The sequence below is a fragment of the Neoarius graeffei genome, chromosome 11 (genome assembly GCF_027579695.1).
Source record: "Neoarius graeffei isolate fNeoGra1 chromosome 11, fNeoGra1.pri, whole genome shotgun sequence".
NCBI classification, from domain to species: domain Eukaryota; kingdom Metazoa; phylum Chordata; class Actinopteri; order Siluriformes; family Ariidae; genus Neoarius; species Neoarius graeffei.
The window spans coordinates 13,942,226-13,957,033 of NC_083579.1; the positions used below are offsets into that span (position 1 = coordinate 13,942,226).

The window sequence follows — 14,808 nt, forward strand, 5'->3', positions numbered from 1 at the left end:
ATCAAAATGTTTGACTGTAAATGGAACATATACTAGCATGCAGGCTACTGATTAACCCATAAGAGCTCAGACCGATTTCTCAATGAAGAAAAAATTATTGAGGAAATAAAATGAACTAAATAGACGACAAAGAAAACATTTCTGACCTTTTATTTTTTAAAATAGTACTTTCATGTCTCAAGATCTGAAATATTAAATTGCAGATTTGCAGAACACTGCAACACTATTACACTGTTAACCCGAAAATTCATTCTGTGCAAACAGTTTGAGTAAATACCACTTTTAAAGATTAGTTTTATTGCATTACTTAAACAGTATGAGTATATGAAGAGTATATGAGACAGTCATTGGGTGTACTCATTTTTGTAATTTAAACAAACTTAAACTATCATGTTTTACCTCAGGCCACAGTGCTGCCCTGTTGTGATTGGCTCAAAACTCAAGACAAGTCTGCGCTTGCTTGGCATAATTATTACTGGGGGGTAAATGAATAAAAGTAAATATTAATGTTGTAATGACGCCAAAAACAATGAGAGAAAATCTCTTGCGATGGTGATCTTGTCAAGATGGCAGCAGTTACACTTCGGTTAAACAGCAAAAAGAAACATACAATACTAGTAACAAAACAGTGCATAGATTAAAAAAGTGGCTATGAACAGACAACAGCACATATCACGTATCCTATTACGGCAGGAACAAGCAGTAGTAACATCCATGACCTTGCGCTCAAAGCTCGACAAAGGAAAAACTTGACAGCAAGCTAATTAGCATTTGTTAGCGGCTACAGTCGGTACTCGGCACGTTAAAAGTGGGTCAACATTGTAACGACATAACGTTACTGTACAAGCAATGCTTATTTAACGGTAACAGACTTAAGCCCTATATGTTGAAATTCCTATCTTATTTGTTCGTTAATTTATCACACAGTCTTGCCTCAGTCAACTTCTTCCCTCCTTCTGTGAAAATTCAACGTCTCAGACGCGGACACAAGTGGGCGGGGGATGCGTTTGATTAAGTCTCCTGGTTGGCTGGTGATAGATTGGTGTCATTATAGCACGTCGGAGCGGTTCATGCCAGGCTCAAGTCCGATCCACCACTGATGAGTTGCCCAATAAGAATCCAGAATGTCATCAAAAGACGTTTTTTTTTTTTTTCTCAATAGACGCAGGTGATGTTAAACCCTATTGGCAGTCACGAGGCAGACTACAAAACCGCAGGGCATCAAGGGCACTGTGGCCTTACGGCAGATATTTTTTCCAAGGGCACAAGGCCAAATTGAGAGGGCACGAGGGCCGTGGCCCTCGTGAAATTCCTGCCCTGAAATGTGGTATTTTTCAACAGATATGCAGGAGCATGCAGTGTGAAGAATACATAGATGCCAAAAGAGAGATGCATGTGAATTGGATGAGGTGAGGAATACACCAGTTGGTCTTTTTAGTGATTTTATTTTACAGCTCCTCATTTGTTGGAAGAACTTTATCTTCTTGCTGTCACTGATTATCTCTGCCATGTGTTCTCCAAGTCTGTAACTCTGATCTGAATTTTATATTTTCTGGAATGTTGCCGCACTTTTTATTTTTTTTTTTAGGTATGTGAATTGTACCCGTAACGATGAAGAACAGAATCTTGTGGCATTTCAGTATCAAGGGGGAATTCTGTATCGTTGCTGTCGACCCATTAACCCAGGACAGGAGCTCTTGGTGTGGTATGAAGAGGAGTACACCAAAGAACTTAGTCCTGTACCTACAGGAACAGCCAGACAGCAAGGTGTTATTATAGTCTGATATAGATGTTGTTTTCTGCATTATCTCGTGACACATTTCTTAGCTTAACAGTGTTTCTGGGATGAAAGTTGTTGTTGTACATTGCAGTCTACAATAACCAGAGCACTCCTCCAGAGAACTGATTTTGGCCAGTTCCACCAACCAGGAAGGTCTTCTCTATCATATGACAATGACCAACCAGAGAGGGTGAAGTCTGTCAGCTTCCTTTGAGACACATGAAGTCAGCCCACTGCATCTCTTGCTGTTATGAGTCCTCTGTAAAGTCTGGCTCTTGTCCATAAGAGTGCTAATTAATCTACATTTCTCACAAGTAAAACTAATACTACAACCCCGATTCCAAAAAAGTTGGGACAAAGTACAAATTGTAAATAAAAACAGAATGCAATGATGTGGAAGTTTCAAAATTCCATATTTTATTCAGAATAGAACATAGATGACATATCAAATGTTTAAACTGAGAAAATGCATCATTTAAAGAGAAAAATTAGGTGATTTTAAATTTCATGACGACAACAACACATCTCAAAAAAGTTGGGACAAGGCCATGTTTACCACTGTGAGACATCCCCTTTTCTCTTTACAACAGTCTGTAAACGTCTGGGGACTGAGGAGACAAGTTGCTCAAGTTTAGGGATAGGAATGTTAACCCATTCTTGTCTAATGTAGGATTCTAGTTGCACAACTGTCTTGGGTCTTTTTTGTCGTAGCTTCCGTTTTATGATGCGCCAAATGTTTTCTATGGGTGAAAGATCTGGACTGCAGGCTGGCCGGTTCAGTACTCAGACCCTTCTTCTACGCAGCCATGATGCTGTAATTGATGCAGTATGTGGTTTGGCATTGTCATGTCGGAAAATGCAAGGTCTTCCCTGAAAGAGACGTCGTCTGGATGGGAGCACATGTTGCTCTAGAACCTGGATATACCTTTCAGCATTGATGGTGTCTTTCCAGATGTGTAAGCTGCCCATGCCACACACACTAATGCAACCCCATACCATCAGAGATGCAGACTTCTGAACTGAGCTCTGATAACAACTTGGGTCTTCCTTCTCCTCTTTAGTCCAAATGACACAGCGTCCCTGATTTCCATAAAGAACTTCAAATTTTAATTCGTCTGACCACAGAACAGTTTTCCACTTTGCCACAGTCCATTTTAAATGCGCCTTGGCCCAGAGAAGACGTCTGTGCTTCTGGATCATGTTTAGATACAGCTTCTTTGAACTATAGAGTTTTAGCTGGCAACGGCAGATGGCACGGTGAATTGTGTTCACAGATAATGTTCTCTGGAAATATTCCTGAGCCTATTTTGTGATTTCCAATACAGAAGCATGCCTGTATGTGATGCAGTGCCGTCTAAGGGCCCGAAGATCACGGGCACCCAGTATGGTTTTCCGGCCTTGACCCTTACGCACAGAGATTCTTCCAGATTCTCTGAATCTTTTGATGATGATATGCACTGTGGATGATATGTTCAAACTCTTTGCAATTTTACACTGTCGAACTCCTTTCTGATATTGCTCCACTATTTGTCGGCACAGAATTAGGGGGATTGGTGATCCTCTTCCCATCTTTACTTCTGAGAGCCGCTGCCACTCCAAGATGCTCTTTTTATACCCAGTCATGTTAATGACCTATTGCCAATTGACCTAATGAGTTGCAATTTGGTCCTCCAGCTGTGCCGTTTTTGTACCATTAACTTTTCCAGCCTCTTATTGCCCCTGTCCCAACTTTTTTGAGATGTGTTGCTGTCATGAAATTTCAAATGAGCCAATATTTGGCATGAAATTTCAAAATGTCTCACTTTCGACAGTTGATATGTTGTCTGTTCTATTGTGAATACAATATCAGTTTTTGAGATTTGTAAATTATTGCATTCCATTTTTATTTACAATTTGTACTTTGTCCCAACTTTTATGGAATCGGGGTTGTAATTACAGAAGAAGAATAGCTGAACATCTTCCACTCAACATCATGAATAAACTCAATGTTCTTTCGATTACGTTCATTATGTCTTATATTAAATATAGTTAGTTTTTTTTTTCTTTTTTATCAGACATCTAATTTTTGGGTTTGTTTACCTGACATGTTTCGACGTACAACTTCCGTCTTCCTCAGAGTGTCACCGGATGTTAATTGGTGACAGCAGCTGAAACAGAACAGAAACAGCAGCTGATAAAAGATGCGTCACCAATTAACATCCGGTGACACTCTGAGGAAGACGGAAGTTGTACGTCGAAACATGTCAGGTAAACAAACCCAAAAATTAGATGTCTGATAAAAAAGAAAAAAAAAACTAACTAAACTCAATGTTGTTTATTCTGAAATACTGTGGATTGTATTTGTTTCGAGCCATTTCCTGATGAGGACTATAAAGAACATGGTGTCCTGCTTTTAACCAAAATTGTTTGTAGAAGCAATGTAGCAGCAGGTGAAAAATGAAGGGAAAAATATTTTCTAACCAATAAATGCACCATGTCTTCTTGAAATCATTCGTGGATAAGATCTGATCGTATGGATAAGATGGACACTTCTTTTTTTTTTTTTTTCTTTACTTTTGAACAGTCTGGTTACATTGGGTATTTGTTAAAATTTTATGAAGACTTGGAAAAGCTTTGCTAAAAATGTCAGATTTACAAAAGGCTGATTTGCTTTGGATTCATGTGCATGTTGATGACTGCAAATCACCCATAAATTAGGTGGTTTGGCCACACTCCAGCTGATCTGCATTTGGTGAAGTCCGCAAAACTAAAACGGAACAAAAAAGTCATGATCATCATGGGCACCAAGCGCAGCACACAGGGACACCCCCCCCCCCCCCCCCCAAAAAAAAAGGCAAGAAAAAGGATTTTTGCATAAACTGAAGGATTTCTTTTATATTTTAATGACTATTTGAATATTCAAAAATCATAACCCAACTCTAAGGTTATTTGTTTGATGCTGGATATATAGTAAACCACAAAATACTGTTGCATTTTTATTCATCATGCACAGTTTAACCAGAAGTAGCGTAAAACGCACGCCCTGTGGATCCTGAGTGGCACCGTGGAAAAGTGTCCTCCCATCATCCTCCTCAACATTTGGAGATTACCACTTTGAATCCTGATGATGCCATGGCCATCTCTGTTTGGGAGCTCAAAAGAGAAAATTTGTCTGGGCTTTCTGCGAGGGAGTGGTCACATGCTCTCTCTCCTGTGTCAATTATGCTAGCGAGTCATGGACATCTGTGAGCTCATGCACATTCATATGGAAGTGAGTGGATTGGGCTTTCCTCCGAGTGTGTTATGCTGCCCCTTGACATTGTACAAGTAAAAGATGTGGTCAACTGGTGTTACTTGCCTCAGAGGAAGCATGTGATAGCCTTAGCCCTCCCTGGTTGGTTGCTGTTGTGTGATATGGGAGAGCAGTCTGATGGGTGGGAATTGGCCATGGATAAATTGGGGAGAAAATGGGGGAAAATTAGGGGAAATAACGCATGCTCTGTCACAACAAACACACAATATAGGATAATGATGTCAGACCTCCCCATATCCTTGACTTGCAAGTGACGTCAAAGCAAAATAGAAACCCGGATGCTGACCATGTTGGTGGATATAGAAATGTGGGGTCAAGTGACATTCCATACAAATCATAGTCACGCGTGCACAACTCTCTTTGTTTTTCCACTGCGTCTTTTAGCTATTCCATATTTTTGTGCTGTATATGTTTGTGGTCACAACAGTACCCATGACCGTGGCACATTCAGATTGTTTTAGAATTTTGTCTGTGATTCAGAAAGAGGGCGAGGAAACTCTGAGGCTTAGTACGGAGAGGACGAGCATGGCTGACCAACATCGGCAGGGCTGATTGAACACAGGCTAAAACCAAAACAGCTCGTGTTTGCAGTTAATCATTTTATCTCGAGTGAGATTCAAAAACTTTCTTAATATTATCATGGAAGAATTTTATTTCGTATTGCTAGAATTTTGCTGAAAAATGAGCATTCTCTTGTCGTGTTTCCTTGGTGGTTGTTATTTTAACACGTGTTACTATTTCGCGTCTAGGAGCACCAGCAAAATTTTATGATGGAAACAATCCAGACTGGGTGCCCACTCAGAAAACGGGCTATGTTTCGTCCAAGGTCAGACTTGATTCTTTGGCAGTCAAAACAGATAGCCCATGATATCTGGGTACTCGGTGGTCGGTATAAGCATCTTGTCTTCAAAAAAGTCTGACTTTTTTAAATAATATGAGTCAAAACCACATATATCTATCTACTCTTTGTATCGACTCTTCGTTCGACCGTTCAAATCATGGTAATACTGAGTAAATTCAGCATTGTTTACAGACGCGCTTTCAGTGGCTGCCATCCTAGTTGCTTTGTATATCCACCATCATGGCGGATGCTAATGACTTAGCACATTTTGATCACGTGGTTGCAAGTCATCTATTACAGGAACGCGCAAGGGGGGAAAAGTTAATACCTTCAATGCAATACAAGCAACTGGTTGGATAGAAATTAGTTGAACACATACATGCAGCGTGTCTGAACCAAGTGAAGTTGTTAATTGACTAATACAGATGTTAGTGAAGCCCATCAAGCATTATACAATCAATTAAAACACATTTGCTTTATTTCAGGAGCATATGTGATGATGGTTATATTATCAAGCAATTTAACAAGAAATAATATTATTTTTAGTATTAAATTCAATAATTCCCCAAGAGTCATGCCATGCAGAAATAATCTTTTGAATAATGTTTCTTTTTAACTCCTTACTCTAATATTAAGGGACAAGTAGCATCTGATGAACAAATGAATAAACATATGGAGGTTTGTCTGCTTTATTACTATAAACCCCACCTTGGCATTCTTCAAATACTGCAGTAAGGAAATTCCTATACTGCTGCAGACCTACTTGAATACCGTCTGAACCGTTGCAGTGTGTCCCTTTTCTATATGCCTGCATTTCTGCATGGCTATTTTTATGTCTCAATTCATGGATGTTAGCTTGCTTTCTCTCATCAGTTACATTAACATGAATCAACTGGGTTTCACAAAATCCCACAAAATTTAATTTAATTAAATGTGTGTATAATTAAAACTAATAAGTGTCTTAAATGTGGCAGCCTTATCCATGTATAAAATCCACTTGTAAAAATACAGACTTACTTGTGTAAATGCTATTGATAAATCTAATCATATCCAGCTTGATAAATAAGGCCCATCGTTGTCTCTTTTCAGAACCTTGAATGCTTGGGCCGAGTTTACTTCTCAGTCCTGGACGAGCTGTAAATAAGGCTACGCTTGCCATTCCCTATACTTGACATATCAGACAGAAACCAACAACTCCCCCTTGGTCGCTCAGACCCACGGGGCTGTGGCCAATGCTGTGCATAACTGCTATTCTAGCACTGTATTGAATCTTGCAGTATTCTTAGCTAGAGGCTGTTATATCTTAGTCCTCAAACTTTTTACCTCCGCCAAGGAGGTTATGTTTTTGGTAGCGTTGGTTGGTTTGTTTGTTGGTTTGTCTGTTAGCAACATTATGGAACAAGTTATGAACGGATTGCTCTGAAATTTTTTCCAGAGGTGTGACTGGGCACAAGTAACAATCCATTAAATTTTGGCGGTGATCCGTATCACCTTCTGGATCCCGGATTTTTTTTAAAGGATTCTTGGTGGAGGTCTGCGCTCTGAGTGCTTTTCTAGTTTTGTCTCAGTCTTAATTCATGTAGAATCTTGCATGTTTGAGGTTCAGTAAATATGCTTCCTGACAGTGGATTAATGTTGTTAGATTTTATAATCTTGTTGCATTTCATGTTCATTTTCTGGTTTTTTTTTCACTTCTCCAGAAGTAAAGAACACTCTGCTGCAGGTGTTTTCCTGCTCCACATGTCCTCGTTCCTATGCATCTCAAATTGACCTCGACAAACACATCCAGAGATGCCATTATGAAGAATATGTGAGACTTTGGGAATCAAGAGAGTTTAAATATGAACTTCAAATCCCCTCCAAATGCTCCAGTAGTGAGCCTACATCAACTGATACTTTCAGTTCTGACACATCACATAATGATGTACAGAAGGGAATTCACCACTGCTCAGACGGTGGAAAAAGTTTTGGTCATCAGAATGCACTCAAGACAAACCAGCGCCTTCACACAGGAGGAAATCCACATTACTGCTCTCAGTGTGGAAAGAGTTTTGCTCGTCGGAGTGATCTCCAAAAACACCACCGCATTCACACAGGAGAGAAGCCGTATCACTGCTCACAGTGTGGAAAGGGTTTTGCTCGTGGGAGTGATCTCCACAAACACCAGCGCATTCATACAGGAGAGAAGCCGTATCACTGCTCACAGTGTGGAAAGAGTTTTGCTCGTCGGAGTGATCTCCAAAAACACCAGCACATTCACACAGGAGAGAAGCCGTATCACTGCTCACAGTGTGGAAAGAGTTTTCCTCATCAGAGTGATCTCCAAAAACACCAGCGCATTCACACAGGAGAGAAGCCGTATCACTGCTCACAGTGTGGAAAGAGTTTTACTCGTCAGAGTCATCTTCAGCAACACCAGCGCATTCACACAGGAGAGAAGCCGTATCACTGCTCAGAGTGTGGAAAGGGTTTTGCTCAACAGAGTAATTTCCAAACACACCAGCGCATTCACACAGGAGAGAAGCCGTATCACTGCTCACAGTGTGGAAAGAGTTTTACTCGTCAGAGTAATTTCCAAACACACCAGCGCATTCACACAGGAGAGAAGCCGTATCACTGCTCACAGTGTGGAAAGAGTTTTACTCGTCAGAGTGATCTCCAAAAACACCACCGCATTCACACAGGAGAGAAGCCGTATCACTGCTCACAGTGTGGAAAGAGTTTTACTCAGCAGAGTCATCTCCAGAAACACCAGCGCATTCACACAGCAGAGAAGCCGTATCACTGCTCACAGTGTGGAAAGAGTTTTACTCGTCAGAGTGATCTCCAAAAACACCACCGCATTCACACAGGAGAGAAGCCGTATCACTGCTCACAGTCTGGAAAGAGTTTTACTCAGCAGAGTCATCTCCAGAAACACCAGCGCATTCACGCAGGAGAGAAGCCGTACCACTGCTCACAGTGTGGAAAGACGTTTACTTATCCTGTTACATTTAAGACCCACGAGTGCATCAAGTTAGAGACATTGCATGATTTAAAGTTGTCAAATTAAATATGGTTATTAGTTATTAACCTGAAAATGACCCGTACTTTGAACTTGGTTTGTTATAATGACCATTTTTTTAAAATGTAACCTTAGAGATGTTTAAAATAAGAGTGTTTGTTTGTTTGGTTTTTTTTGTTTTTCTTTTGATGTTAAGTAGTCATTAATTACCACTGTACAAGTCATGATTTAACTGAGACACTGTTTTCATTGTAGTACTGCAGTATGAGACTAATTGTTAAGGGAATTATTACTGCTCAGGAATTTAATGTACTATGTTTAACAGGAATGTGGATCAAACCAATTGAGGTATGTAGCATTTTAAATGAAGCTATATTTATCAGCCTCACCGACCTGGTGGAGGAGAAGGTGTCAGTTATTTATAATGATGATCTCAGCAATATACAAAAACCTGAACAAAAATTCAATCTGTTTGTAGTTCTTTATCCAAGCATATGTCGCTAAAAAAATGTCTCCCCAGTCGATTTCGCTAATTATTTTTTTTTTACAGATCCATGGTCTATTTTCTAAATTCCTTTGTAAATTTGCACATTTCATCTAAAAACCTGGTTGTTTCTTTAGACAAAAAAATTAATTGTTGGAGAATTTAATATTCATTTTGATAACCTGGAAGACCCTCTGAGAACAGCATCCTTGTTCATTCTCAATTCAGTAGAAGTTAATCAGAATGTCCTAGGACCCACTCATAATGGTGTTCGCACTCCTCAATCAAATACTGGCGTTCATATTACATATAGAAAATGTAGTCACACTTATACAGTCTGAAGCTCCCTCAGATCATTATCTCCTCTCATTTGAAACATGACTACAATATAACATATAAACAATAATATATGCACTTTGCCATGCCATTGCATCAAAAGTACATTCACATCAACTACTGCACAAGGTTGGATCAGTAGTCTCCCAGAATTATCAACGCTGACTGGATCACTGTCAGACCCCACAGAACTTGATTGGCCAACTGTAGCTTTGTAACAGAGGAAAGTTCCTCTGAGGTGGAAGTTGTCAGTGCGCAGGTGCCAGTAATGGTGGCCATAAGATTTTTAGCTCTGGTCTTATTTTTATTTAATTTGAGCCAGGGTGGTGTCCAAAGATTTCATATACCAGCTGTATCTATGCTCAGCTTTTATAGAGTTGTTGGAGTAGATTTTTGTGGCAAGAATGTGTTGGTGATGGAATTTTATTGTCCAAATGTGAAAGTGGTAAGACACCTTTCCCGACCAAGTTTGATATGTCAAATGATATCCGTATGGACGAAGCATGGTATTCTAATCATCGCACCCAAGGAACATCACATTTGTCTGGATCTAAGTGTCTGTATGGATGTGGAAGTTAATCCAGGCCCCGAAAGTGAAACCAGTACATGGATGGAGAAAAGTATTGAGAACGGCAAACTGATTTTAAATATCTGAAAAGGGACTTTGTCGGACTCAGAAAATCGGTAAAATTGAAACCTGCCCCAGCTGTTGACCACAATCTCAAAATGTTCAGTCTGTTCAGAAATCAAGGTTCCTGAAGAGGCAATAAGCATTATGAGAGTCAGACGAATTTTACCAATAACTTGGCCATATCATTTGAAATCAAGCCTATTCCTGTGGCGCAAAGAATCGGCAGGATTATTCCCCACTAATTCGCTAGAGGTGTATCTCTGACGAACTTGATACAAATCACACAACGGGTGTCTGCTATTGCGTGAACATTAAATACAGATTTTGCTGTGCCAGAATTTTTTTATTTATAAACGTTTGCAGTCTCAGCAAAACTAAAAATAGAGTTAAGTGGTTATAGCACTCAAAGCCGATTAGAATAAGAATGATCTTGATGTATGCGTAATATTGGGGAGACACCTCAAACCGGATATGCCGTATAGTCAACATGCCAAGCTATAAGATATATTTAGATAGGAGAGAAATTGGTTTAAGCTGGATTATAGGAGTAAAAGTGAAATCCCCATTTATGTGCAACATAACCTGGATGTTATTGATGTCTATAGATCTAAACTTGATGAACTGGTATGTTTGACTTTAAGATTACCTTTGGGACATCAGTTTGTGGTGTTCATCATCTGCCTGAATATAACTAAAGAATCTGACTTTATGACTGATATAACTGAACTTGTGGACAGTGTCTTAGATTCCCATCCTGACATGGTTTTTATTTGCAGTGATGATGTGAACAAGATGGATATTAACTAACTGCAACAATTATCTGGATGGAATGCACTTGTTGACTTTCCAAAAAGAGGAAATTTGTGTTTACATAATGTGTTGACTAATCACAAACACCTTTTGGGAAAATGCTCTCCTTTGAATATGCTAATTAACACTGATCATTCTGAGGTTATTTTGCCAGTGGGGTACAAGGTTAAACCTACTCGCTGTCAAGTTTTGATTCGGGATTGCCGTGAACGTCACAAGATCCCTTTTTGTCAAGCTCTTGAGAATGAAAATTGGGACCAAATTTTGTCTGCTAATGATCTGGATCAAGTGGTTGAAAAACTGGAAGCCATTATTTTGGGACATTTGGAAAGCTGTATGCTTCAGCGATCGATGTCTGTCCTCACAGGATCCATTCTGGATGTCTCCCTTGGTTAAATTTATACTCAAAACCATAAATAGAATTTCAACTTCTAATATGGAAGTTCGACATTTGAAAAACCGTATTTCCCATCTTATGAATGAGAACAGAAGCACTTGCTCGCAGCTCCAATAGGTAACCATAAGTGGTGGAAGGAAGTCGAATCACGATTGCAGCGACATATCCCCACTGCCAGTATTGGCCTGGATAATGAGAGATTAGTCCAGTTAAATGGCTACTTTGTAACGCTATGGACTGATGACATCTAAAGTTGTGGTCAGAAGTTTACATACAGTGATACGAATGTCATGGCAATATTTGGGCTTTCTGTAATTTCTTTGAACTGTTCATTTTTCCAGAATGATTGTACTGCATACATCTTTAATTTAAAAAAATTAATTTGGTGCACAAGTTTAAATTTTCTTTGGGTTTTCTGAAATCAACACAGGGTCAAAATTATACATACATGGTAAAAAATCTACATATGCTCATTTAGATTATTAATTCAGAGGTTCCGAAACTTCCAAAATGTCTTTTATCTTGCCAAGGCTGAGGTCTCTTAACTTCCTGTTGGTGATCATGATTGACTACAGCTGGTAGCTTCTCTGTGCCTTCATAAAAAGGGTTTGTTTACAGCACTCATTGGATTGACCAACACAGAGTAAAATGGGAAAGTGCAAGGAGCTCAGTTCAGATCTGAGAAAGAGGATCACAGATATACACAACTCCGGAATGTCTCTTGGAGCCATTTCTAAACAACTGCAAATTCCAAGATCAGTTCAAACAATTGTATTCAAGTTATTGTGAGGTGTAGTCACTTTGCCAAGCCACTTTGCTTCAAGAAAACCCAAACTGTCACCATCAACTGAAAGGAAATTGGTTTGGATGGTCAGGAACAACCTGGAAACCACCATGGCACAGCCCTGCCATGAACTGGAAGCTGATGGATCACTGTCTACAGTTCAGATCACCATTTTTTCCGAAAGAAATCCTGACAGACCAAGGCACTACATTTATGTCACACACACTGCGCGAACTGTATGGGTTATTGGGAATTAAGTCTATCCACACCAGTGTCCTATCACCCACGAACAGATGGCTTAGTGGAAAGGTTTAATCAAATACTCAAAAACTTAATTCGGAAATTTGTAAGTGAGGATGCACGTAATTGGGAAATGTCTCAAGTCCCTGTTATTTGCAGTACGTGAGGTCCCACAAGCCTCCACAGGTTTCTCACTGTTTGAGTTATTATATGGGCGTAAGCCATGTGGCATTTTGGACATGCTACGAGAAAATTGGGAGGAGGGACCTTTGCCTAGCAAAAATGAAATTCAATACTTTCTCGACCTGTACACAAAACTCCACACCCTCATGCACTTAACCCAGGAGAATTTACGGCAGGCACAAGAATGTAAAATCCGGCCGTATGACAGGGGTACGCGCCTTAGAGAGTTCATACCGGGAGACAAAGTGCTCGTATTATTGCCCACATTGAGCTCCAAATTAATCGCCAAGTGGCAAGGACCCTTCGAGGTCACACGGTCAGTTGGGGACATCGACTATGAGGTGAGGCGAACGGATCGGGGTGGGGCACTGCAAATTTACCACCTCAACCTTTTAAAACATTGGGACGAGGGGGTTCTTGTGGTATTGGCGTTGGTAGTTCCAGAGAAGGCAGAGCTGGGGCTGGAGGTAAAAAAAAAAAAAAAAGTAACATCTTGAACCACTACGGTCCCTTCTGGAGACCACCTCTCACTGGCACAACTCAAGAAGGTAGCGAAGTTGCAGAAGGAATTTTCTGACGTGTTCTCACCCCTTCCCGGCCACACCCACCTCATAGAACACCACATTGAGACGCCCCCAGGGGTGGTGGTGCGTAGCCGCCCTTACCACTTGCCTGAACACAAAAAAAATGGTGGTTTGGGATGAACTCAAGGCCATGCTCGAAATGGGGATAATCATCCTAGAAGGTGGAGGGCGAGGAGCGTCTCATGCTGTACATCAGCCGCAAGCTCTCGTTGCGTGAAGGCAAGTACAGCACTATTGAAAAGGAGTGCCTGGCCATCAAGTGGGTGGTCCTCGCCCCCTAATACTACCTGCTGGGGTGCCCTTTCACCCTCTGTTTGGACCACATGCCCTTCCAGTGGCTCCACTGCATGAAGGATCCCAACGCACTGATCACTCCTTGGTATCTCACTCTCCAGCAGTTTAAGTTTGAGGTGGTCCACAGGCCAGGGGCGCAGCTGGTGGTGGTGGACTTCCTGTCCCATCGGGGGGGAGTCCACTGCAGGCTGGACGGCTCCCCGGCCTGAGTCGGGCGGTGGGGGTATGTGTCAGCGGGGGCGTGGCCGAGCATCAGTTTGTGAATGGAGGGCGGGGTCTGGGAAGGTGAGTGGCCAGGTTATTACACCTGGTGTCAATTAATGTGTGTGTGTGTGTGTTTGTTGCAGGGATGGTCGAGCATAAAAGAAGGGGGAGAGCAGAGAAGAGGTCTCTCCCTGGCCTGAATGTGTGTGTGGCATGTGTGACTGTGAGCGAGTAAAGCTGAAAAGCTAAGAAAATAAAGGAAAATAAAGCATGTGTGTGAAATCATCTCCCGCCTGCCATGCTTTTGTACTCCACCCACATCAGGATACTGTTACACCTGGCTTATTCGCTGCTTCCACCAAGGTTCGTTCTTCTCAGTCCTCTAGCTTGACAGTACCTAAACCTTTATGTTGTACTTACGGTATAGTACTGTACACTACCGTTCAAAAGTTTGGGGTCACCCAGACAATTTTGTGTTTTCCATGAAAAGTCACACTTTTATTTACCACCATAAGTTGTAAAATGAATAGAAAATATAGTCAAGACATTTTTGTGGCCATGTTGAGCATTTCATCGACCCCACAAATGTGATGCTCCAGAAACTCAATCTGCTCAAAGGAAGGTCAATTTTATAGCTTCTCTAGAGAGCTAAACTGTTTTCAGCTGTGCTAACATGATTGTACAAGGGTTTTCTAATCATCCATTAGCCTTCTGAGGCAATGAGCAAACACATTGTACCATTAGAACACTGGAGTGATAGTTGCTGGAAATGGGCCTCTATACACCTATGTAGATATTGCACCAAAAACCAGACATTTAATAGAATTTTACTAGAATAGTCATTTACCACATTAGCAATGTATAGAGTGTATTTCTGATTAGTTTAAAGTGATCTTCACTGAAAAGAACAGTGCTTTTCTTTCAAAAATAAGGACATTTCAAAG

General features: G+C 40.7%; 1 protein-coding gene across 7 annotated transcripts in view; it reads left to right on the forward strand.

The window, feature by feature from the left end:
• The window catches only part of LOC132894121 (zinc finger protein OZF-like), a 52,392-nt gene extending 43,013 nt beyond the window's left edge, over positions 1-9,379 (forward strand). For all 7 annotated transcript variants that reach the window (XM_060933457.1, XM_060933459.1, XM_060933460.1 and 4 more), the window contains 3 exons: positions 1,342-1,409; positions 1,589-1,767; positions 7,614-9,379. In XM_060933457.1, coding sequence (XP_060789440.1) covers positions 1,342-1,409; positions 1,589-1,767; positions 7,614-8,965 — 1,599 coding nt within the window. In that variant the 3' untranslated portion in view covers positions 8,966-9,379. The remainder of the gene's footprint in view (positions 1-1,341; positions 1,410-1,588; positions 1,768-7,613) is intronic.
• Positions 9,380-14,808: the final 5,429 nt, after the last annotated feature.